General features: G+C 37.5%; 1 protein-coding gene across 1 annotated transcript in view; it reads right to left on the bottom strand.

Moving 5' to 3' along the window:
* The window catches only part of CACNA2D3 (calcium voltage-gated channel auxiliary subunit alpha2delta 3), a 710484-nt gene that overhangs the window by 229535 nt on the left and 456554 nt on the right, over positions 1–24395 (bottom strand). The window contains exon 12 of the mRNA XM_075005060.1: positions 9711–9789. Coding sequence (XP_074861161.1) covers positions 9711–9789 — 79 coding nt within the window. The remainder of the gene's footprint in view (positions 1–9710; positions 9790–24395) is intronic.

The following is a 24395-nucleotide window of genomic DNA, read 5'->3' as shown; positions in this document are numbered from 1 at the left end:
CAAGGTTGGCGGGGGGGGCACAGCTCCACGTACCTCCGTCAGCAGGCCTGATCTAGCACATAAATGCCTTGCAATGCTGGCCAAGTTCCATGCATTCACGCTTTCTCAGGTTCAAGTGACATTGTGAACAAGAATAGCCAGGATTACCGCTTGCAAATAGTAAACAAATTTATTTGTCTCGGTTATTAGCTGAAGAAGTAGTAGGATTGACTGGACATGTGAGCTCTAAATTCTTACAGTATTTTGCAAGTGTAATTATGTAACCAATAATTTAATTTGTAAGTTATGTTGTCATGATAAAGAGTCTCTTGTACAATACATGTATGACGTGAATTGAAACACTATTTCTTTTATAATTTTGTAGTGCAAATATTTATAATAAAAATAATCTAAAGTGAGCACTCTACACTTTGTATTTTGTGCTGTAATATGAAATAAATATATTTGAAAATGTAGGAAAACATCCAAAATATGTAATAAATTTCAATTGTTATTCTACTGTTCAGTAGTACAATCAATTGTGGGTCATTTTTTAAACTGTGATTATTTTTTGAGTTAATCATGACAGTTAATTACAATTAATCAACAGCCATATAAACAAATTTTAAAAAATGTCTTTAAGGAATGTTTTCAGTACTCAACTACAGCAATAGATTAAGGTTTTTTGGGCCTCTGGGCCTGAGCAATTGGGTTCCCTCATCACCCTTTCTGACTGCAGCCAACCACCAGTGCACCAGCCAGGGCAAGGGGCTGCCTTGTTCCGATTACCTGGTGCGGAAGGTGGGCAGGCAAGCCCCTTGCTGAGGCACTGGGTGGCTCAGTGAAACAAGCCAGCCCCTGAGCCCCAACCCTGAGCCCCTGCTGGAGCACCGGGCAGGTGGAGAGGATCAGGTTTGTCAATTCTCATTTTTCCAGGGGCTGCACTTAGCAACAGCCCCTAGGCACGAACCCCATTGGACCGCATTGTGCCAGTGGCTAACCCACTGGTCTTCAACTATCAAAGACAGATGGAACACTTAATGTGGTCACCTTATCTGTAAATTCTCATTCTTTCAAATATTTGGGGTTTTGCAATTCAATTGCAATGCTGTGTTTCCTGGTGTTATGTGGTTTGGGATGTTCGGTTTGTTTTAAATTTTATTACCTAGTTAATATATTCTATAATTATATTAACTTACTGAAACAAACTCTTGGCCTTACACTTCACTTTAAAGTCCTCTGTGTTTTTGAGCTGTTGCAGCATGGCAGATTAACAACCGATTTAGTCTTAATTGAGAAATGTGTTCTTGGCAATACGACATTTGGTATAAATGGTGGAGAGAAACAAAAGTATACTGTTATTTCATGACTTACTGATTTAGAATACTTTTGGGAAAAGGTATTAGCCTTTCTGACATGATGACCTTTCCTTTTTTGTGGCTGGATCCCTGCAGTCAAAATATAGGCTTTCCCTTCCTGTCAACACTAACACACATTTCATTATCTAGCCCTTTTATATTGAGTAAAAGTCACTAATACTCAAAATTTAATGACCTGTTTATTTAAGCTATCGATATATGAAACTCAGTAAATAACCATCACCACTCTCAAATACTTTGGTTTATAAGGCCTTTCATCAAGGACTCCAAGCATTGTACAATTATGATTAAGTAGTGTTATCATTGTGCAAGTGATAGCCTAAATTTTCAAATTTTCTCCGTTACTAAATTTTCTCTGTTACTAAACTTTCAAATTTTCTCTGTTACTAAATTTTCAAAAGTGACTTTGAAATATCTCAGGTTTTGGTTGTACACCTTTAGATATTTAAAAAAAGGCTCTTCAGTACCTTTACAGTATTTCAAGTTGGACACTCAAAATCACTAACTTGTTTCTGGAAATGTAGCCACTGAGACTAACACACAAATAAACTACCTCCATATCCTTAAGACCAGTGTGTCAGCTGCAGTTGAGGGCAAAGTCACCAAAAGCAAAACTGAATTATAGTAAGGAGCAACTGAACCCTTTAAAAATGTGCTGCCATTTCTACAGCTTCGGAGTAGGTGAGGGGTTAAAATAGGGAATATTTCCCCACATATACATTCACCATTTAAAATTTTGTAATTGTTTTCTCAAAAAAACCTTAAAGAACATGGTTTAGTCATGCTTTTATTTTAGCAATTTTCACATGACCTCGAGTTTTTTATTCCAAAATGGCTGTTTGTGCTGTATAGGTCACATGACCTTAAATGACTAATGTAAAATATTAAGGGATTTCCTTGTATGCTTCCGAAACCTTTGTAGTAGCTCCTATGGTCCCAGTCAGGGATTGGGCCCCAGGTGTGTGGGAAACCTAGCTAACAAACAATACATTGCGTGTCCTGACACCATACACCACAGACTTTGAGAGTACAGTGAAAGTTTTGTTATCCAGCACTTTAATATCTGGAAAACTTGGTTAACTGGCAATACAATTTTCTCTTCAGTTAACCAGAAAAATTCTGACACCTATGCAGCATCATTTTCCAGCCTCAGAGGTTGCATTTGTTGGATGGCCCTGAGGCAGTGGAGGAGCAGTAAACTACAGCATTGCATACAGTAATCGTGTTGAAATAATCTTATTTAACACTATATCTTTTATTTCTTAAACATTTTTGCATTTTGTGAAAAAGCTTGAGTAACTGGCACATTGATTAACCACCAACTCCATTCCAATGTATGCCAGATAACAAAGCTTGTACTGTATTATACATTAGATTCTTGAACAAGTCATAAAACTAGAAGCAGATCATCATCTTCAGTCCTCCAAATTCGAAGTAGTTAGGGAAAGGAGGTTCATAGTAACTCATAAGAATAGCCATACTGGGTCTGACCAAAGGTCCATCTAGTCCAGTATCCTGTCTGCCAACAATAGCCAATGCCAGGTGCCCCAGAGGAGGTGAACCGAAGACAATGATCAAGCAATTTGTCTCCTGCCATCCATCTCTCGCCTTCAACAAAAGGCTAGGCACCATACCTTACCCCTTCCTAATAGCCATCTATGGATCTAACCTCCAAATATTTATCGAGCTCTTTTTTAAACTCTGTTAGAGTCCTGGCCTTCACAGCGTCCTCTGGCAAGGAGTTCCACAGGTTGACTGTGCGCTGTGTGAACAAAAACTTTCTTTTATTAGTTTTGAACCTGCTACCCATTAATTTCATTTGGTGTCCTCTAGTTCTTATATTATGGCAACAAGTAAATAACTTCTCTGTATTCACTTTCTCCACACCATTCATGATTTTATATACCTCTATCATATCGCCCCTCAGTCTCCTCTTTTCTAGACTGAAAAGTCCCAGTCTCTCTAGCCTCTCCTCATATGGGACCCGTTCCAAACCCTTAATCATTTTAGTTGCCCTTTTCTGAACCTTTTCTAATGCCAATATATCTTTTCTGAAGTGGGGAGACTACATCTGCATGCAGTACTCAAGATGTGGGCGTACCAAAGTTTTATATAAGGGAAGTAAGATATTCTTTGTCTCATTTTCTATCCCCTTTTTAATTATTCTTAACATCCTATTTGCTTTACTGACTGTCGCTGCACACCGCGTGGATGTTTTCAGAGAACTATCCACTATAATTCCAAGATCCCTTTCCTGATTTGTTGTAGCTAAATTTGCCCCAATCATATTGTATGTATAATTGGGGTTATTTTTCCCAATGTGCATTACCTTACACTTACCCACATTAAATTTCATTTGCCATTTTGCCACCCAATCACTCAGTTTGCTGAGATCTTTTTGAAGTTCTTCACAGTTTGCTTTGGTTTTGACTATCCTGAACAGTTTGGTGTCATCTGCAAACTTTGCCACCTCACTGCTCACCCCTTTCTCTAGATCATTGACAAATAAGTTGAACAAGATTGGTCCCAGGACTGACCCTTGGGGAATGCCACTAGTTACCCCCTTCCATTGTGAAAATTTACCATTTATTTCTACCCTTTGTTTCCTGTCTTTTAACCAGTTCCCAATCCATGAAAGGATCTTTCCTCCTATCCCATGACCACCTAATTTACATAAGAGCCTTTGGTGAGGGACCGTGTCAAAGGCTTTCTGGAAATCTAAGTATACTATGTATACCGGATCCCCCCGTCCGCATGCTTGTTAACCCCTTCAGAGAACTCTAATAGATTAGTAAGACACGACTTCCCTTTACAGAAACCAGAAACTACAGAAACTCTGACGTGTTCATAACACCAAACAGAAGATTATGGCTGTTGTTCCTCAGTTTACAGTTCAACAGGGACTTTAAACAGCTTTAAAACTTTACTCTGAAAAAAGAAAAATGATGCTTTCCCTTTCTAAAATAGTTTGTGCTAAAATTAGTACTGCTCTGTATTTGTTTGTATGTGAGCAAATGCATGACAGCCGTGTGCATCTGCTGCTGTCTGATTGCGTACTTACGATTCCAAATGAGAGGTGTGCTTGGTCAGTTCATAACGCTGGTGTTCACAGTTCTGTTTACATTTGTATTTGTGCCCATAACCCTGGAGATATTATCCAGTATTTTTTTTTCTTTTTCACATAAACTGGAACCTCCATATTCTGGGTGTCCCTAATCTGGGAACACTCATGGTACAGAGGATGAAGTGGCTGCTCCCCCTCCCTCCCAGGTGTGGGAAGAGCAGCCCAGAGCCATTTTCTCTGAAGCTTTTCCCCACTGCTTCATAGTAGTGGCGGGTGGTACCTGGGAGCAGTGGGGGACATGGAGCTGTGTGTGCCCCTGGTAGTGGAGCACGAGGTAAGCACCCTGTCCCTATGCCCCTTGTGTCTAGACCCTGTAATTGCTTCTCTCATCCTAATGTAATCCAGCATAACCTGTTTCCCAGGGTTGCCAGATTAAAGATGTTCAAGTGGGTTTTTTTTCCCCAAATCAGAATTGCAGGATGTTTTTAAATCTTAGATTACTATTAAAATTACTACTGTGAAGATTAATTTAACAAATTTCTGAATTTCTATAACTAGAAAATCCCTCAGTCACAAGACTTTAAGTTACCTTTGAGATAAAGCTTGCCTCCACATAGAATTAGCATAAATCTACATGCTTCATGAAAGGTTTTTATGTCACTATATTTCAGATAAAATGGTTTGTTTAGTCTCTTTCCCCAGTTTCTCTTTTTTAAGTAGAAAAAGACTACAATAACTCCTGGCAGTTGATGAAGGACCGAACAACAGACATGACAAACTAATCCAACAATAATTGAAACAGCAATCCACAGTAAATCATATGGTATTTTGCACCAGCTTTTTTCATGTTAAATTTGTGCATAAAGCAAGATACGAAGACAAAATACTGACAGTTGCAAACATCTTCCTATTAATCTTATTTTGCAGATAATGAAGGGGTATGTATTGGGACAGCCAATATCCTTTTTATGGCAACAGAGATATCTCATTATCTGTCAATATCCCATACAAATATGTAGTACTCACTCTTAAAGATAGGCAAAGAGGTATACTTATACAAACACGTAATATGCTTGACATTTCAAAGATCCCCATCACTGTGGTCACTAAGCACATGTGAGTGCTTTATTTCTTGGGAACAGCTTTTTTCTTTATTTCTTGGGAACTCCAAAGGAGCTGAACTAAACAGCACAATCAAAATATTTTTTATGACATAACCCAGTAACGTAGAGGCACGTGGGGTGGAAAGTTGAGAAGAAAAAGTGTGTTACAGAGCTAACCAAATGCATGTAGCCAGCTAGGTCCAGCCTATTAAAATTATTGACCTTTTAAAATGACTCTAAAGGATTTTTGTAAAACCTTTTGTTAATATATGCAATTTTTGACTGAAGTACCTGAGGACTAGAGTTGTAGCTGTAACCATATATACATTTTTCCCCCCTTTGTGCTGTTCTTCTCAAAAGTTGGGTTTCAGTTTGCACTGTACACTTTTGAATGTTTATTCTCCCTTTTAATGTGTTTTTAGACTTTGTGGCTCAGGTTAAAAGCCTGCAATCAATTTATAATTTCCATGAAACTATACTTAACACTAGAATTAACTTCTTTTTATGAACTTTTGTCTCATTATTTCCAGATAGCATTGGTTTATTTACTTCCTTCCTAGACATAGTAGCTTCCCCAGCTCTTTAGCTTACACTATAATAAAATACAATGAGTTACCACAGCATGAGTGATGGAACTCTCCAAATTTTTTGCATATTTGTTTAAATATTTATTTCTGAATTTTCTACCTTCTAAGTTGTTATACTAGAGTTAAGGACAAGGGGAGAGGATGTTGCTGTATACTGCATTTTCACTGTGTACTTAGACTGTTTGATTATTTGTGTGTATAATGCTACCATATGTCACAAAGTCAGTCCTCAGCTGAATCACACACTTGCCCATTACATCAAAACAAAAAAGCAGTCAAGTAGCGCTTTAAAGACTAACAAAATAATTTATTAGTCTTTAAAGTGCTAGTTGACTGCTTTTTTTTTTGATAGTATATAGACGAGTATGGCTCCCTCTCTGTTGCCCCATTATATGAATCTCTTTTATTAAGGAGATTTCAGCTCCTTCTCCAGCCAGTGAGGTTTAATCAGGAAATACAGTTATGCACTTAACTCCTTGAGCACATCTGTTAAGCCTATGCAGGTTATGTCAGACAAACCTATGCTTTAACTTACTCATTCTTAAAACTTCCTCGGCTTCTTGATATGTAAGCCGTAACATCTAAGACCCCTTTACGCTCATAGATACTATTTTTTTAAGTTAGAAAAGTCCTTCCAAGAACCATGCATCATTTCACAAGACAGAGCACGATGTTTCATGAATGATTTGATTAAATTATTATCCTCTGAAACTGAATTTTCTTTTCATACTGCCGCTGATTGTCAGCTTATTGACTACCAATACCATTAGGCTTCAAACAGTTCATAATGACAAATTATTTTCAACTGCACACTGTACACTTGATAATACTAAGGCTTCCCACTTTAAGGTCATGGAACAACATGGATGCAGTGTTCTGATAAAGAACACAACATTAGAACTTCATTTCTTTGGGTAGGGACTAAGAATGATATTTCTCACTGCACTGAAGCAGAAATGCTCCAGAGCAGAACACCTCCAGCAAAAGTGGCCTCTCAGCAAAGTGAACAGCATGTAGAACTGGCTTCCCTAGCTGGTGCTTCCTACACTTACTAATAATACAACTGGTCATGGAGGCCATAAATCCCGAATATAGGGAAAGCATATGCCTTTCTTCTTTCCTTCCTTTACCAGACCTCTTCTGTTTTCTTCAGTATTTCATAAAGGGTCATCCACACTAACGGTGTGTAATTAATTACAAACATTCCAAAGAAAGGCAGGGTTTCAAATTATTAAACTAATAGACTTCTATCACATAAATATTTGCTTCATATTCTCTGTTTTGTAAGTAACCAAAACTTTATGGTCTATCTTTATTTTTACAGCTGGCTGACTTTCTGTTGAAAGTGACTGTTGAGGGAAATACAGTGGCTGAATATTTTAAAACTTGGAATGCTGAGCATAGGGAACCTTTACCTTTTTTCTTGTTAAGAGCCTGATAAATCTCCATTTGTTTTAACTTTATGTGCACTCGCTTACAGAATAATGAGGAAAATGACTGTAAATTCCATGTACCATTCTACTGGGGCTTTGAGATCTTGATTGTTTTAATGTGTTTAAAATGGTTTGCTGCCTTGCCTCATTAAGCCAATAGTCCCCCAAGATATGTTCTCTTTAGGCACAAAATGTAGCAGAGAAATGGGAAGGGGGGAGGTAATGGGTGCCTCATGGTTTCGCCATCAGATTCCAGAAGAACTTTTGCAAGGTGGTATGAATTTCCCTACTGCTCCTTTTTGAAAGAAAGGATTTTGCTGTCTTCAATGCAGTCAGCTGGAAACCTTGCAAACAGCCTTCATCTATGCTGTGCTTCCAAGGGGAAAATCACTGCAAGGAAAATTGATTTCAGGGCCATTGACCTCAGTACCACCACCACGCTTTGGCCCACCCATGCAAGAAGTAAACTGCAGTGAAGTCATTCAGCCAATCTGCAGATTGGCTAAAGTCTCTTCTCCCTAAGATGTAATATGTCTTTTCTCTAAAGAACTTGTCTGAGTGTGAACAAAAGAAGTCTAAGGGGAAGTTCTGAATCTCACATAACCTGAATTGAGGATGGTTGTGCTGCTTCTTATGCTGTCAGATCTTAACCTACATGAAATTAATTACAGATCAGACATGCAAGACCCTTCTCTTACAAAATATCAGGAATCAAGTCACATAACTGATAGAAACCGAGACAAAAGTCTATGGAGGCAGTGATAATTAAAATAAACCATTTAAAATACATCTATAGGCCAGATTCTGCTCTCATTTTACACAGGTGTCAGTCTAGATTAATTAGTTTCAGTACATTTAATCCAGATTGACCCAGGTGTAAGAAAAACAGATTTGACCTCCCCGCCCAATCCTGATTTAGAAAAAAGAAAAAAAATTAAAATTCTTGTTTAAGAGTATAGAAAACCAAAGAAAGTGAAGGGGAAATCTATTGTTTTTGTTGCTTGTGATGTAGAAGAACAAAGATGTGCACTTTTCCTTCATCAGGAATGAGACTGACATGTACCAGATGAACTAGTCAGGCAGTTCCCATTGCTTTGCCATAATTTCTAAGTTGCTGTGCTTAGATCTTTTTGAAGCTACAGAACAGTACTGTCTACTAAGCTACAGCATTTGGTTGATTAAATTGTCTTCAAAAAGAAGCTTCAAAGGATTTCTATACAATGACAAACTAAATTATGGTGTAATATTAGCTGATTAAGAGACTACTTCAAACTGAGTAATTCCCATCAGATGGGCACATCAGTGGTTAAATCAATAACATCTATATGAATAGTACCTGATGTGAGTCATCATGATGTGATGAAGCACAAAGAAAAAAAAAACAAATACAGATAAGCTTTTCAAGAATCCAGATAAAGTAAAAATTGACTTAATCAGCAATTTATAAATTATAATTATTATTTATAGCATGCTGCGCTGTAACCATATTGATCCCAGCTTACTGGAGACACAAGGTGGATGAGGTCATCTCTTTTATTGGACCAGTCTCTGGGGGTGAAAGAGGAAAGCTTTTGAGCTTAAGCACAGCTGCGTGCATCTTGTCTCATTATTTATAGTTTCCATCCCTCCTATGTACTATTATGATCACTGTTACCACAGTATCTGAACACCTCATAGGGTCAATGTATTTCTTCTCAGAAGACACAAGTCTGCCTTTACTATTTAGAATGTACATTCTGCAGGGTTGCGGTTTACCATATGGTTTGTAAAGTGCCTACAATAATCAAGGTCTGACATTAATTGAAGTCCTCTGTGCTACCCTACCACCAATAACATAACAAGAGTGAAGATTTTAAACTGAAATTAACCGTCAGTGAACCATGCAGAAATTGAATATCATCTGTGAAATGTTTTAGATGCATTTTAGTTAACCACAAAAGCATATTAAATTGGGTATATTTTTAAGTCTGCATGTTATAGATATGTTTTCATAAACAAGCCTGTTATCTTCTTGGGAAAAACAAAACAAACAAAAAAAAACCCAACCAACCCCTTTCAGTTCACCTTAAACTGTGGGCAATGAGATGAAGCATGACTGAAAACTTGTACAAATTTTAGCATGGTATCCTGCAAATAAGATTTCCCATTCAAGTCAGTAAACCAACCTTTGTTAGCACAGGCCATCCATTTGAGGTTATCAGCAAAAGCAGCTTCTCTTCCTATAAGATAGGTAAACATGCGAACCTGAAAGTACAATAATGAGATTAATTCACTTAATGCTTAGTGCATATGCAGTTTAGGTATTTTACATATGAACAGTTCACATGTGCATAACACATCACAAAGTTTTAAAGAATTTCTAGTTTAAACATCTATGCCAATAAGCTATTTATGACACCATGTGTCTTTGTTCTGTTAAACAAAGTGGCTTATCAGTGTGGATGTTTTTAATATCTGGCATTTAATCAAAGTCATAAGTAAAGATAAAAGAGAACACATTTAAGCTATTGGTGCATAATATGAAGTCACATATTCGCGAAGTCTGCTGTGCAGTTGTGAATTTAGGAGGCTGTTCTGGTCTTGGGGTTGTATTTTAATAATCAAATACATCATTGCTATAGATGTAGGAACTTGAAACAACCTGCTGGCAAATCCTATCTTACATAAACGGTCTATACATGGCATTAGATATAAACATGACTCTGGCGATAAATTGCAGAGCCCCATGACACACTTATCTGAGCACCCGCCTGAAATCTTCCGGCTCACTGACACTAAACATTTTAATTTTTGAGCAGCTTCAAACAGCTCACATTTAAATGTAAAATAAAATAAAAACAAACTAGTGCAATGACTCCCTCTCTTCAAACACCTTCTCTCAAACACTTCTCTCTAAATTCCTATTTATTGTATATAGATACTTAAATGACTTCCATTGTCTTATAAGCTGAGGGCCTCACAAACAGTAATGAATTTATCCTCGCAATACTCCCGTAAAGCCTGGAGGGCTATCAACATTTTACAGATGGGGAATTGGTGTAGTGAGGATCTAGTTAAGTGGCTTCAATGCAGTCAGGCAGGAAAACTGCCAGAGCTGGGAATAAAACTCGTATCTCCAAAGTCTCAAGACTTCTCTTTTGGGAACAGTATTTCCCCCTCAGTTTTACTCACTCCCACTTCTATCACCTGATGAACTCTATTTTTGTAATTCTTTGTTTTTCTCTAATGGTTTTCAACATGCAAATATAATGCAAGCGTATTACACATGTTCATGGAGTCTGAGAATGCCCCAGAAGCTCAGTATATTATTAGTAGTGCAATAGGAAACTTTAATACTAAAGCACAAAAATGGGTGAAATTTCCTGAAACTCACAAGATTTGGGTTTCTGATGAAACCCCTGAACTAACCAATGCTAGCCAAGGACCCATAATCTCCACTCTGCAAATCCAACCCTTAAGATAAATGTTCCCCACACCCCACTATCATTTTCTTTGTGTCTTCCAGAGACAGGGACTACTGCTTTTGCCCAAACATAAGCACAAGATGCTTATATCAGTCTCCTGATTCTAAATTCCTTCTATATTCTGTCTTTGGGATGCCAGAAAGACAGGTCTGGCTCTACAAGACTTGCAGAATATCTTCAGGGAAGCAGAAAACGTGATCACTCCCAGAACACAGAATTACAGCCCTGAAATTGACTGATCAGAGCTAACTTAAACAACGCCAGCCTGCCTTCCTTACCCTAATGACTAGAGTATTTTCCCCTTGAACCCTGAAAAAAGCCCAACAGGAACAAGAACACTAAAACACCTATTTCTTTTCCTTGACAGAGACTCTACAGAAGCTTCTTCTGTTAGTCTCTCATTTACAAACTGTGATGGCTCTTAACCAAGCGATCAAAATCAGGCTTAAAAGATTTTTAACAAATTAAGTTACAAACATAGAGTAAGAATACAATGTCGAATAATACTTTATATTAGCATTAAATAGTACTCTAAATAAGAAATATAATGCCATACTATATGCTCATTTCTATCACTTTAAAACAGTGCCACAGATTTCAAGTCATAATTGCCAGGTAAAACATACTGCAAGAGATACTTTATTTTCTTTAGACAGACTTTGCGACAAGCAGATGTTAACATTTTCTGAATGCAGGTATCTTTCTTTCTATTTTTTAAAAGAATCAACTCAGTGCATCTCAATCAGTAAAGCTGTTAATACAGTTTCATGGGAGAGACATTCAAAATTTAAAAAAAAAAAATCCCTTTAAGTGGATATACACTAGAAAATAACTCCAAAGCCATCAGCTCAACCCCCTCTTTATCAGAGCAGTGTTGTGGGCATCCCTGCAGAGATGAGCATACCACGGCTTTAACCCCTTCTTCTACACCTTTGTGGTCAATAGGAGTTTTCCCATTGATTTCAGCAAAACCAACCTATAGCACAACCAGTGCTATAGTTAGCTCAAATATTTAAATTTAAGACACCATGTTTGCTTAAAAGTTTTTTCCCCTGTTTAGTTCCCCTTCACTTGCTGTTTATTATGGTTCCAAACATGTTGTATTGAATTTTGTGCTTATGATCACTAACACAGCGTTTGCTACAGCATTTTCATTCTGACTTGCTGTATCCTTCCTATGCCATTCCTTCCTTAAACAGAAACCGCCCATATCAAATTGCATGGGGTTTTTTTTATGTCGCAAAACAGAGGAAATTAGGGTTAGATCTAACACTCTAGTATTTAACAGTCTTCTAAAAGTTAAAAAATAAAAATGAGAATTGTGTACCACTTCAAGCCTTCCACTCTTCTCTTAGCTGTTTACCGAATGCTTCTTTTGTTTCCTGCCAAAGTGTCACACTTGTCAGGTTTGTCTGACACGCCACATTAAAGTACATGGTATGCCATTAGGACGTAATATTGGTCTTTTTTCAAGTGGTGGGGGGAGGCATTATTGCTGCTTCTTCGCTTTTTGACTAAGATCAAATACAGCATTCATTTCATACGTGATGTGACCTCTGTTGAAAAACTACATTCTGCTCTTTCAGGCCAGTGGACTTGATTTAATTAATAGATACCTCTTTTATCTCTAACTTCTGTGATCCTACTGCACTAGCCTTATGTAACTCAGCAAAGCCATACAAAAACATACACTTTGAAAATAAAAGTATTTTTCCAAGATGTGTTTTAAAAGAAACTTTCAGATGAAAGGAAAAGCTTCTAAGTAAAGCAAAATAATCATATTTCATATTTGACACTTAAATCTCTGAGCCCAGCTTCCTGAACTTGAGTACATTTTCATTTTTTTTCTATAAAATGTAGTACTTTAGAATATCACACCTCAACTATATTGAAGATTTGAAAACAACAGGTAATGACAAATCTTCTCCCTGGGGCTTTTTGTTGTGAACTGTGTTTTAAGATGAAATTAAATGTATGTCAGTAAGGCCATGAATTCCAAGAGGTTAGAGGCATAAGACAGAGGATGCAGTGAGAAAGGAAAGTGAAGTACATGCCTGGATAGAGGACACAGTGACATATTTATGTGGAAAGATAAGAAATGAAGCAGTTGCCCCCCCCCGCCCCAAAATGGTACTAGGTTCTGCTAGGCTCAAAGGACCTTCAATATTAAAAATAGTGAGAGGATGAATCAGACCTTTAGAGTTTAAAAAATGGTAGGTGCTTTTGTGGAATATTTTGCTGTTTCAAAATTAATTTTAATACATAGGCTATGTTTCCTGTAGAAATGAAGATTTCAGTATTTTCAGATGCTAACCAAGAGGAATGTTAACAAAAATCTTTTGAGACTATGGCAAAAAAAATTATTTTTGATCCTAAAGTGTGCAGAGATTTTAGTCACACTTTTAGAATCCAAATTAATGCCAGGTTTTCACTACAGATATATTGTGTTAATCCTATTTAACTGAACATCATGTGAGACATAGTTAAGAAATATTTAATTTCAAAAACCACATGCATCTTCAAACACCTAGCAATAATATTCTGTCTACTGATTACTAATGGGAGTCTGTAATAGTGGTTTGTTCTATAACAATCTTTTCCTGGGTAGATGGGTGGGTGGACAGATGGGCAAACATATACATGCACTTAAATTAAAAGATTGAAGAGCAAAATTCTTTAACACAAACCAAGTATTTCCAAAGTTATTCAAAACCTGGCTAAGCAAACACCAGAAACTAAAAAGTTTCTTTAGATCCCTTCTGCCCTCTCTAGACCAGCAGAAAAACTATTCAACAAAGACTGAGGAAAAGCTATAGGGTAGCTTAGTCTGATGGCAGACTCAAAATGTGCATCAGTTTTCTAATGGCCTTTATTGTCCCAGTGTAGTGAAGACTTTAAGGAAGGAAGTATTTTAATTAAACCCAGGACTATAACATGTTTTGAAGTAACAAATATAGTTCCCATATTATTTGTGAAAAACAGAACAGTCTACACTTCTTATTATATAATTAAGAGTTTAAATTTAATACAAAACTTAATCCTGCTTTCATCTGTAGCAAGCAAGACAATTTTATTCGCCCTCTAAAAAACTTTCCCAAAGATGCCATGTCAAAATGGTAACTTTAAAAAGGCAAGAAAAGAAAATCTTCCTTTGCTTTACCTTGTGATATTCATGAGATCATTGTGGTTGCCCTTAAATAATCAGAGATCAAAGAAATATCCAGATAAAAAGAACTTTCAAAATCCCCTATTTTAATTAATTTACAATTTAAACAAATATTGAAAAATAAAATTCCTCCCATTTTTCAATTAGCTATTCCTTCTTATTTACACTGAGTCAAAAATTATTTGTAGAATTTTTGTAGGTAAAAATTAATGTACAGGGTGATTTCCACTTCAGATTCCTGAAGGGGTTTTAGTTCATTTGTTTGTTAATTTTTAAATTCTCTTTCAGCTGTAAATCCACTCCTTTTGTCAATTTAAGTACTTTTAGAGGGTTAAATTTTGCTTTCAAATTAATAAATCTCATTTAACTCAGTGGAAGTCACCAAGTACAAAATTTGACCCAAAATATGTTCCTAGTCATTCTAAAAATCAAACACAAAAAAGGTAACCATTTGCTTTTTTTGTAATTTTTTTTTAAAAAAGTGTACTTAAAATTGTATACTGATTTTAGTGCACTGAATTAATTTGATGAAATGAAGTATGTTCATCTGTAAAGAAAATACCACTGAGTGTACCTTTTTAATTCCAGGGCTTGTTGATAGTCAGCTAAAATATTAGTAAACACAACCTTTAATCTCCAATCACAAAACAAACAGTAAAATCAGAAGTACACTCCAAAAAGGAACATAAATCACTGTCTCTATTTATCTTCCTGAAAACAGTGCTATCATATAGTGTATGTGGAGACGGAATCCATCAGAGGGATTTATCTTTAATGGTCTCCTTTAATCTAGAAATAATCAAATGACATCTGTGTTCCTTAAAAAAAAAGTCCAGCCTTATCGAAAGGCGAGAAAGGCAAACGTGGTAAGACGCTAAAGCAGCAACAAAACTGCATTAAAGCTACATGCAATAAAATTTCAACAAATGGGTATCGTAGATCATCATGAGAAATGGACTGCCATTATGCTGGTACTGCAAAGATGTTAATGATTTTTCCCTGAGAGTGTTTTATACACACATTTTATGTGATGTAAACAATGTTTCTAGCAAATATTTTTAAGCATCAGCATAAGCAGCACTAATTATTTCATACCAACCTTAAAAAATATATTACCAAGTTGCAACCCTGAAAACGATCGATCAGAGCTCAGTTAAACAATGCGTACCTTCCTTACATTAATAATTACAGTATTTTTCCCTTTGGGGCTATGGAGTATAATAGTATATCATATGTGCTTATTAATATTAGCTATGAAATACAAAAGAAAAAATATAATTTCTACATACTTTTTATAAAAATTAAAAATAAAATAAACTAGCATTTTAAAGTATGTCTGTTGCAGTACTGCTCCATATTCATTATCAATGGGTTACTGCACAGCATATTTAAGAGATAATAAGAGTATATCAAGAAAAAAAAGATTATGTGCATAACAAGAGAAACTATTTTACACTAGTTTTAAGGGTGCTGAATTAGATGTATGCCCATATGTTTATATTCCTCTTGGGTTTTAAGGACCAGCTTTAGAATTCAAGGAGGAGGTTAAATAATTCTCATTATCTGCCACTTTTTAAAGTTTGTCTTATCAATCAGTGCACTGAAACCAGTGGTTTAAATTTTATATATTATGACTTGCAGTGGGAGGTTATCACTGATGACTATTTTAAATGCAATACAGGCTTACAAAAGCCAGTGCCCGCCAGAGCTGTTTTCTGTTCTCAGATACTAGGGTCATGAGTAAGGCATAAATAGACTAGGGGTAAAACTCTCCAAAGTGACTTAACAACCAAAGCCTCATCTTCAAAAATTACTTAAGACCTGGTCTTCACATGGTTCTAAAACTAGTGTAACTACTTTGGTTGGGCTACGGTTGATATTTTAACAATTGTTAATACTTCTACCTGCACAATACAGTCCTTACTGTGTAGGCAAACCTAAACCAGCATAACTTGCCCTAAATTAACAAAGCATATTTTCAATCCTGTACAAGAACAGATACACCCATATTAAGTAGTTCTATACCTATTTGATGGAAAACACAAGGGTGTGTATTGGATTAACGATATAAATATAGTTAAAACAGAATAACTTTTATATTTGACCAATTCCTGAAGCCCATAAAAAGCCTAAGTCCCATTGTCTTTCACTGAGATGTGCATTCCTATGTGCCTAAATCTGTTTTGAAAATGAAACTTAGGGGCGCTTTTGAACATTTGATCATATATGGATTAAATGTTAGGCGCTGATTTTGATACCTCAGATACCACTGTAAAGTGTGGAAAATATAGACTTGTAATGGTGACTATCATATCTTCTCCCTGCATCTTTTGCGAAATAACTCAAGAGTAGATATATGTGCTCTGAAAACTGATAGATTGAATAAGGTGTCTGTTTTACATAATCTGCTCCACATGTGTAGTATTATTACATTGTCTGGTACTCAATAGATATGAGTCTCAGATGTCTGGGATAAAGGCCAAAATCTAAACATTTTTAATTTTCAGACCTAGGCCTCACACAGATTATCCTCTTTAGGGAGAAGAAACATTCACATGCAGAAATACTAATTTTCAATTGTTGTAACTGCTTTTTGCAAATTCAAACATTTTAGACATGCCATAATTGCTGGCTGCAAAGACAATTTTATTCAAAAAGCCAAATATTTTACTTTAGGGCGCATACTTGCTATTTCTGCAATGCATGCGATTCCTATAGGCATGCCCTGAACCACAATTTTATATTATTCAGTGCTACCGTGTGAACAGATGTTGGAAGAAAAAGTTCTAAATTAATGATACAGATATTGAAAGGTAGGATCTATAATAGAGATTGTGACTAACTCTCTTTTTTAAGTGTTTTAAGATGCCGGATGCCTGATAGCAACATTGGAGACTAATGCCCTTTATCTTTCTACAGCAGCTGTAGAAATTTCCTTACACTGCCCTGCTGTTATGTTTCAGTTCATGCACAGATGGATCACCTCCAGGGGCGCCAACACTCTCCATTCAGTTACCAGCCTACCTGATTAGATTGCTAACATGAGTTCTAATGGATGCAAACTGTGATGCAATCACTATGAACTGGTTTAATTCCAACAATTAATTTCATATAGACCAGGTTCTTTATTAAATATTTTTGCTTTTTGTTATGATTGAGATTAATAATTGTGCTTCAGAGCAGTAGCTTCTGGTAGTGGGCTTGTGAGATAAAGCACAAAACAGCTGGATATTTCTATGACATGTTTGTGTTGGGAAACCTGCTCAAAGTGCCTTGACAAATAAACTAGTGTTTGTGTACTAAATTACCAACTTAAAGTAGTCCACACAAAACCGAATATAAATCTTGCATGCAAGTGATTAAAGAATAATTAATTAGTTGGCCAGTAGATAATGCAGATACTTAATCGACTTTATCTCTTATTTAAAAATGCATTTTCTTTGTCCTCATTTTTCTTGTAGTTTGCCTTAAAACAGATCATAACTTAGACTGCAAAACCTACTGTCTGCATGGATATCAAAATATCCAGTTAATAGGTTTCTTCAATGCCAACAAATATTACAGAAATGAAACAATGGAAAGGACCCACTAGGCACGTGATGTACAATCTGCAAGCAGTCAATGAACTATATTATATTTAATACTACACACAGAACACTGGTGAGAAAACCATGGATGGGAAATGGAGACTCACTCCTCTGTATCCTGAACAAGATGAGCTGATATAGGATAATTGCAACTGTTAGTCATGGGAGCCGATGAAAGGCTCATCCCACAACTAACTCTGCAAGGCTCGTCATTCTGAAACCCTGATGGCTCTTCTTGATGCTGAACAGCTGGTAAAATAAGATTTTCAGATACTTCAATTTAAGCTGCCAGAGGGAAAAGCAAACTTCTGCTTACAGCTGACAGTGAAGTGATGACCTTAACTTGCAGCTGCAAGCTATTTCATGGGCATCACCAGTAAAACAGAGTTTCCTCATGACTCACCAAGAAATGACAGTTGCCTCTATGTTGAATTGATCAAGATGCTTCAATATTCATTGAATCAGTAGCTAAAAAAAAATTAGAGGGACAAAAAATATTCAAGTGACTTGCAGGCTCCTTTTCAAGTAAACCAGGAGACACTAGAATCAGAGTTCATCTGCAGTTAATGTATATTGCTGAAATCTTCGTTTCAAAATGGAATTTCTACAAATGTCTGAATTTCATGAAATCCAGTCTTGTCTGCCAGCTGCCTTTTCTTCAAGCCTCTCTGGAAATACAGGCTGAACCACTCTCATCCGACACCCTCGAGACCTGATCAGTGTCAGATGAGAGAATTTACCAGACCATGGGAGGTCAATATTGTCTAGCATATTTACCAATAGTTTAAGTGCTTACTGGTCTATTAGAAGAAATGTAGGGGTAAATTACAGCTAAGTAACAGCACAGACCATTGAGACCCAGGACTGATTCCTGGAAACAAACTTTATGAGGCCATGGGAAACTTGACCACACCCATGACAAGTGGTTCTCCAGCTAACTAAAATCATGCTGGGTGACGGATGTTGCTGGACAAAAGAGTTCCAGGTTCCACCTGCACTTATATTTGTGAATTGACCCTTTTAGACTGTTAATCTAAGTAAATCAAACCAGTGATACTACACCCAGTAGCCTTTAAGCTGTATGGCATTACAGGTACACATCTTAAAGACAAACATTGAGAAGCAATACCAATTTTTTCCATGGATACTCCTTCCTCTGCAATGCTTAAAGAATACTTTTTTTGTGTGATTATATTTATTGTGTTTTATAAAACAATTGCTGCACTCACAGCATTTTGCACACAAAAGATACAGTGTGCATTTATCACCAATTACAAGTTAAAGCTAAGTGATTAATAATCTGCCTAAAGGAGCTGGTCCACTACCAGCCCCTGCCAACGCAACCGGAGAGATCCATTCACAAATAGTTTGCAAACCAAAAAATTAGCTTATTTCACCCTTTCTTAACATGAGACAGATCATATGGGAGGAAATGGAAGGGACAAGGAATAAAGACAAATCTTAAGGGGGAAAGGAGCAGAACAAAATAATCGAACAATAAAACTGACATGTGCACCCTGAAAATGAGTAACAACTCCCAATCAGAATGTCTCCTACTCTAGAAACCCTGCCAAGACAGCCAAATAGTCAGTACACAAACCATATCAACACAAATAAAAATAAAAGTATGTTTATGAAGGGGTTGTAGTATACTTGAAGAACTGTAGTACTTTCTACTTTCTTTTTTCCTACTTACGCTTGTCAGGATTAATACATTCTTATACTGTTTTGCCAATCTTCATCTACATGCTAAGAAGTCATTTGCTGTCAGCTTAGAAACAATTCCTGTGTCTGCTGAATTACCAATCAACTTACTATTTATGTTTATTTACATTCCATTCCCTCTAGTTTCTACTTAAAGCAGAAATATTTTAAAAATTAGTTTTAGGGCCGCTTTTTGTCATTAACTTCTTCTACCTTTAGGAATCAGGAAATGGACTTTTGCTGCTTTATGATTTTTCCTGCCCTCTGCTTTGAAATGCTCTTCTTTTAAAGATTTGTGTTTAGCATTTCCTCATATTTTCTGATTTCTGCAAATATATACCATATCCAGACAATATATTTGCGGCACAATTATTTTCTTGATACCTCAAGGACCTTAAACTGACTGGATGGCTCAACAACCAACATCAGTTAATGGTTTTGATTAATCAGAAAATAAGATATTACAAGCAGTAGCAATAGGAAAACATAACGCTACCTCAGCCTGGGTATCATGCAGTTTCAGAGCTCAGGTGTTGAGCTCTGTTCTCCAAAAGACATACACCCTCCAGCAGCCCTTTGTATAGCACTCCTCCAGAAAACATGTGCAAGGACAGGAAAAATAGATGCTAGACTCAAACTCTTGTATATTGAAGACCATACACCCTGACATAGTCTCCCATGGGGAAAAGTTTTGGTCTAATCATTCAGATAATTGAGCACGTTGTTCAGAAAATTCCAGTGAACTATGAACTTCTGGGAGATGCACAAAAGTTTACAAAAATCACATGACTAAGCTCAGAGTTGTTACATTTAAAAAAAAACTACACAACAACATATATTTATGATGAATAAGACACACACAAAAACCCCACATACACATTAATGCCCCCTAATTGTCTCAGGAAATACATCTGCGGTACCTTAAGACTGAGAGTGCTTGCTTTCTATCACTATACCCCCTGAATCCTTGTCAATCATGTAGGTACAGGGAGGGAATCTTCCATATCATAGTGACCATTTTGTAAGGCATGCAGAGATGTTATTTAACTGTGTGCGTGCAATGATTAAAGAAAAGCTTTATCACCACATTAAAGAAAAGCTTTATCACCACCACATTCAGGCTGAACAGTACGAAATGTCAGGGATTTTTCATTCCTTGGGCATTATTGCCTCCATGGGTCAGGGGTAACAAGACTTGGGCCATTTAATATCATTACAGGAACAGGCTAAACCCAAAAAACATATAAGCTGCCATTTGCAGCCCTTATAATGGCCATTTTGAGTTAGTTGGTTTCCCTGGTAACCCTGAACTCAAACACTTTACACCCTGGATCAAAATCCAGGCCTCCAATTGGTCAGCTCCAGTCATGTTCTGATTGCGCCCTTAACCCAGGCTTCTAATTGGGTACCTGGGGAAAAGTTCTCGAAGCTTCCACAGGCTAGAGGACCTGACTGAAAACCGCAAACAAGCTCATGCATATTCAAATTACGTCATACATTATTCATAGGAACACCAGATAAAAGACGGCGCAGCACAGCGCCAAGATTCCATTCGCTCAGGCCTTTTCTTCAGCCCAGAAGCCTTTTCGAAGAGCTCCTGACAGCTTCCAACACCAGCACCGCCCAGCAGGGTCCGCCTGCTGTGGCAAAAGAATGCTGCTATCACTAAAAGAGCATAAAGCAGCACTGAGGCAGGTCTGGCAAGTGCTGAACTGGCCTTACTCATAGGGTGAGGTACTGCACGCTTGCCACTAGAAGCCCAGAACTTGCTACCACAGCGGCACCATCGATCCCGCCGCCTTCATGCAGCCCTAAGGCAGATCAGGTGGGTGCTGAACTGGCCTCACCCATAGGGTGAGGTACTGCACGCTCACCCATAGAAGCCTTAGGGCCTGCCATCACTGCGGCACCTACGATCTCGCTGCCAACCCATTCGCCTGAGAGGACTTCACCCGTCGAGACACGTAAAATTCTCTGCAGGCCTGAAGCTCACCTCAGGCTTCACCAACCCGTGGTCCTACGGACTGCCAAGGGCTATATAGACTTTTACAGGCCTGAGGTCTGGCCTAAGCCACTAAGACTCCTCACAGGCCTAATAATTCCTCCAGGCCACAAAAAGCTTCTTGTAAGCCCGAGGCCTGGCCCGGGTCGTAAAAATTACACTGTAATAGTATTATGGGTGTCGGGTCCCCATGTTGGGGGGTTTGGGGTCGTTACCCAAATCACGCCCTTCCAGGGCCGAGGGAGGGACATACCCGAAGGCTCGACCCTTAGGGCTGGACCTTAACGCCCAGGCTCAAAAACATCAGCACACACTTGTATTAATAACTTTCACAGTTGAAGTTTGTTTAATTGACCTTAGTTATTAGATAAGATATTAGTTAAATATTTGGTAGAGGTTCAACCTCCCCGGTACCCTTCTACCCTTGTGTTCTAACCCAAACCTTGTCTTTCTATTACCCTCCAAACCCCAGTCAGGAAGGTAACACTTCCCTGGGAGGAGACCCCAGCAGGCAAAGCAGCCCTTGGGTCCCCACTACGGTGGACAACCATACCACCCAGAGCATTAAGGGAAGGAAAGGTATATTAACCTGTCCCTGCTCGGAACTGAAGAAACAAATTAAATTCCTTAAGTCTTTTTCCCTTTCCCTCTTCTTTAACTGCCCTCTTTGTATCTCAACTGAATAGAAAATACTGTACAGGTCTACCTCATGGAGTTCCTGAATATAATAGTTGTAAGTGTTTAAGTAATATATTGTTTTAGCATCTTAGTATAATAGCAATAGTAGTTACTAGTTTGTAAGAAATTGTTTATTGTATCACACTTGTTGTTTGCCTCACTGTTTGTTCGGTTAGCTTGTTAATAAACGTTGTTGTTGTTTACACCAGCATCAGCCGTCCTCCTCTTCTCATCTCACCCTCTTCCCTCAGGGCCTGTGCGCAATCCCCCGGGGCCCCCTGCCAGAGGTGGGTGGGGTTGGTCTGCGGAGGGGCGAGGCGACATTCACTCGTCGCCTGGTCTCCGCTGCTCCCTCCTTCTCCTCGTCTCGAGCCCCTTGAGGGTCCGGGCAGCCTACTGGTGTGGGGTCAGTGAGGCATGCTTTGGCCCGCGACTTTGCCCGTACCGACACTAAAAAAGTACAAAGGATTTCTACAGCAACATGTGATGTAGTACTTTCTATTCCTGTCTTTTTTCGCTGTGCAGTTTAATGTGTTTTCATTTGTATCACAAAACCTATAGCACAAAATGTACAAGATGAAAAAATGCGGCTAAAATGAAATGGTAATTTTGCATTTCCGGACCATTTCTTACCTTAACAGTTCAAATGTTGAGCTTAGCATTGCCAAACTGAAAAAAACTGGCTGAATGAAATTTCCAACAAATTTTCCAAATATGAAACCTTTGGGCTGAGACCAAGCCTGGAAAGCTTCATTCCAAAGAGACCACTTTTCACAACGTTATGATTATCTGAAAACCATAGATTATAATAGAAACCAATTTGGAGCCTTCACAAAGTTTTCTCTTCCAGCCAAAGCTATAATGTTTCTCCCACCTTTATAAATTACTTTGAGGCACTGGATTTAATGCACTATAAATATTTTAGATACAGCTATAGATCAGGTGCCAATAAAACCTTTTTAACATATTATTATGCATTGTGTACATACACCATATATTTTTACAGAAAAACTATCCTGGAAATGTTTTCCAGAGGCGGTTTACTTTTTCTTTTTTATTCTAATTTTGGTGTCCTTCTATTTGTAAAGTTGGCCCTACCACAATAAGTCTAACTTTACAGAAAACACATGGAAAAGAAAATTAAATATTTTTAAAATAGCCACAAAATATGAAAAATAGGTTTTCTACAGATGGTGGCATAATTTTAAAGTCCTATATCTTACAATTTACTGGAACCAGAAACAAGTGGCATATACCGCACTAGACTCCTCTCTCCTATGATACAAAGTTCCTGTTTCTAGTCCTGATGGGGAGATATTAGATCCTAAATTGGTTGCCATGAACTCTGACAATTAAGAAGCATGCGTAATTTATTTATTTAACAAACTGAAACTAGAAATTTGTCCTTCATCTCCAAAGCAGTAGCCCTGTACAAGATAAGCCAAGGAACGATTGTTCTACAGAAGATTTGTATCAGGATCGAATTATTGATCATTGGCTGTGGTTTGTCATTCATTATTCTGTTTAGCTGTCAGTCACCTAAGTAGGGAGTGGAAACAATACAATATGATTTAGCTGACCAAAGAACAGTACAAATAATGATGTAAAGCAAACAGCAGGGAGTTGAAATGAAAGTTTATGAACAATCTACAGGGTGTTTTTTTTTTCAGAAACACTATTTGGTGATCTCTTCTACAAAATAAATAAACTACCAGGTAGCAGGCCTATTTCACAAATGATCTGTAAACTAGAAAAGAGCTACATTTCCAGCTAATAGAATTAACTATGAACAATTCTACCAGCTCTAGTTATCGTCATTCATATCACTTGATGAGAACTTCAGATTTGCTGAAAAATAAGCATAAGCATACTTTACACTTTGTTCCTTAAGTGCAAAGCATCATCTGAACCAAATTAGTACATTTGGTTTACATTATAAATCTTGGGGATGGAGGGAGGAAAGGATTAGAGCAGAAACAATGACATAAAAACAGTCAAGCTAGCCGAAGCTGCTGTAACAGCAGAAGAGTCATACAGTGCTTGCTATAACACAACTTACTTACCTTGTATAACGGCTAATTGTTTTGTATTCATGAGAACAGATGAGAATGAATTCTGACTAGCCCAGTATTATCAACTTCCCCACTTGCCCCTGCTATGCCATAGTTATAGGATGTAATACAGAACAATGGTAACACTCACAGTACATTCTACTGTGAGTGGCCCAGACATAGATTAAGTGGATGTCA

Source organism: Carettochelys insculpta, chromosome 11 (assembly GCF_033958435.1).
Source record: "Carettochelys insculpta isolate YL-2023 chromosome 11, ASM3395843v1, whole genome shotgun sequence".
In the NCBI taxonomy this organism is placed as follows: domain Eukaryota; kingdom Metazoa; phylum Chordata; order Testudines; family Carettochelyidae; genus Carettochelys; species Carettochelys insculpta.
This window is presented reverse-complemented; position numbering and strand designations above follow the sequence as displayed.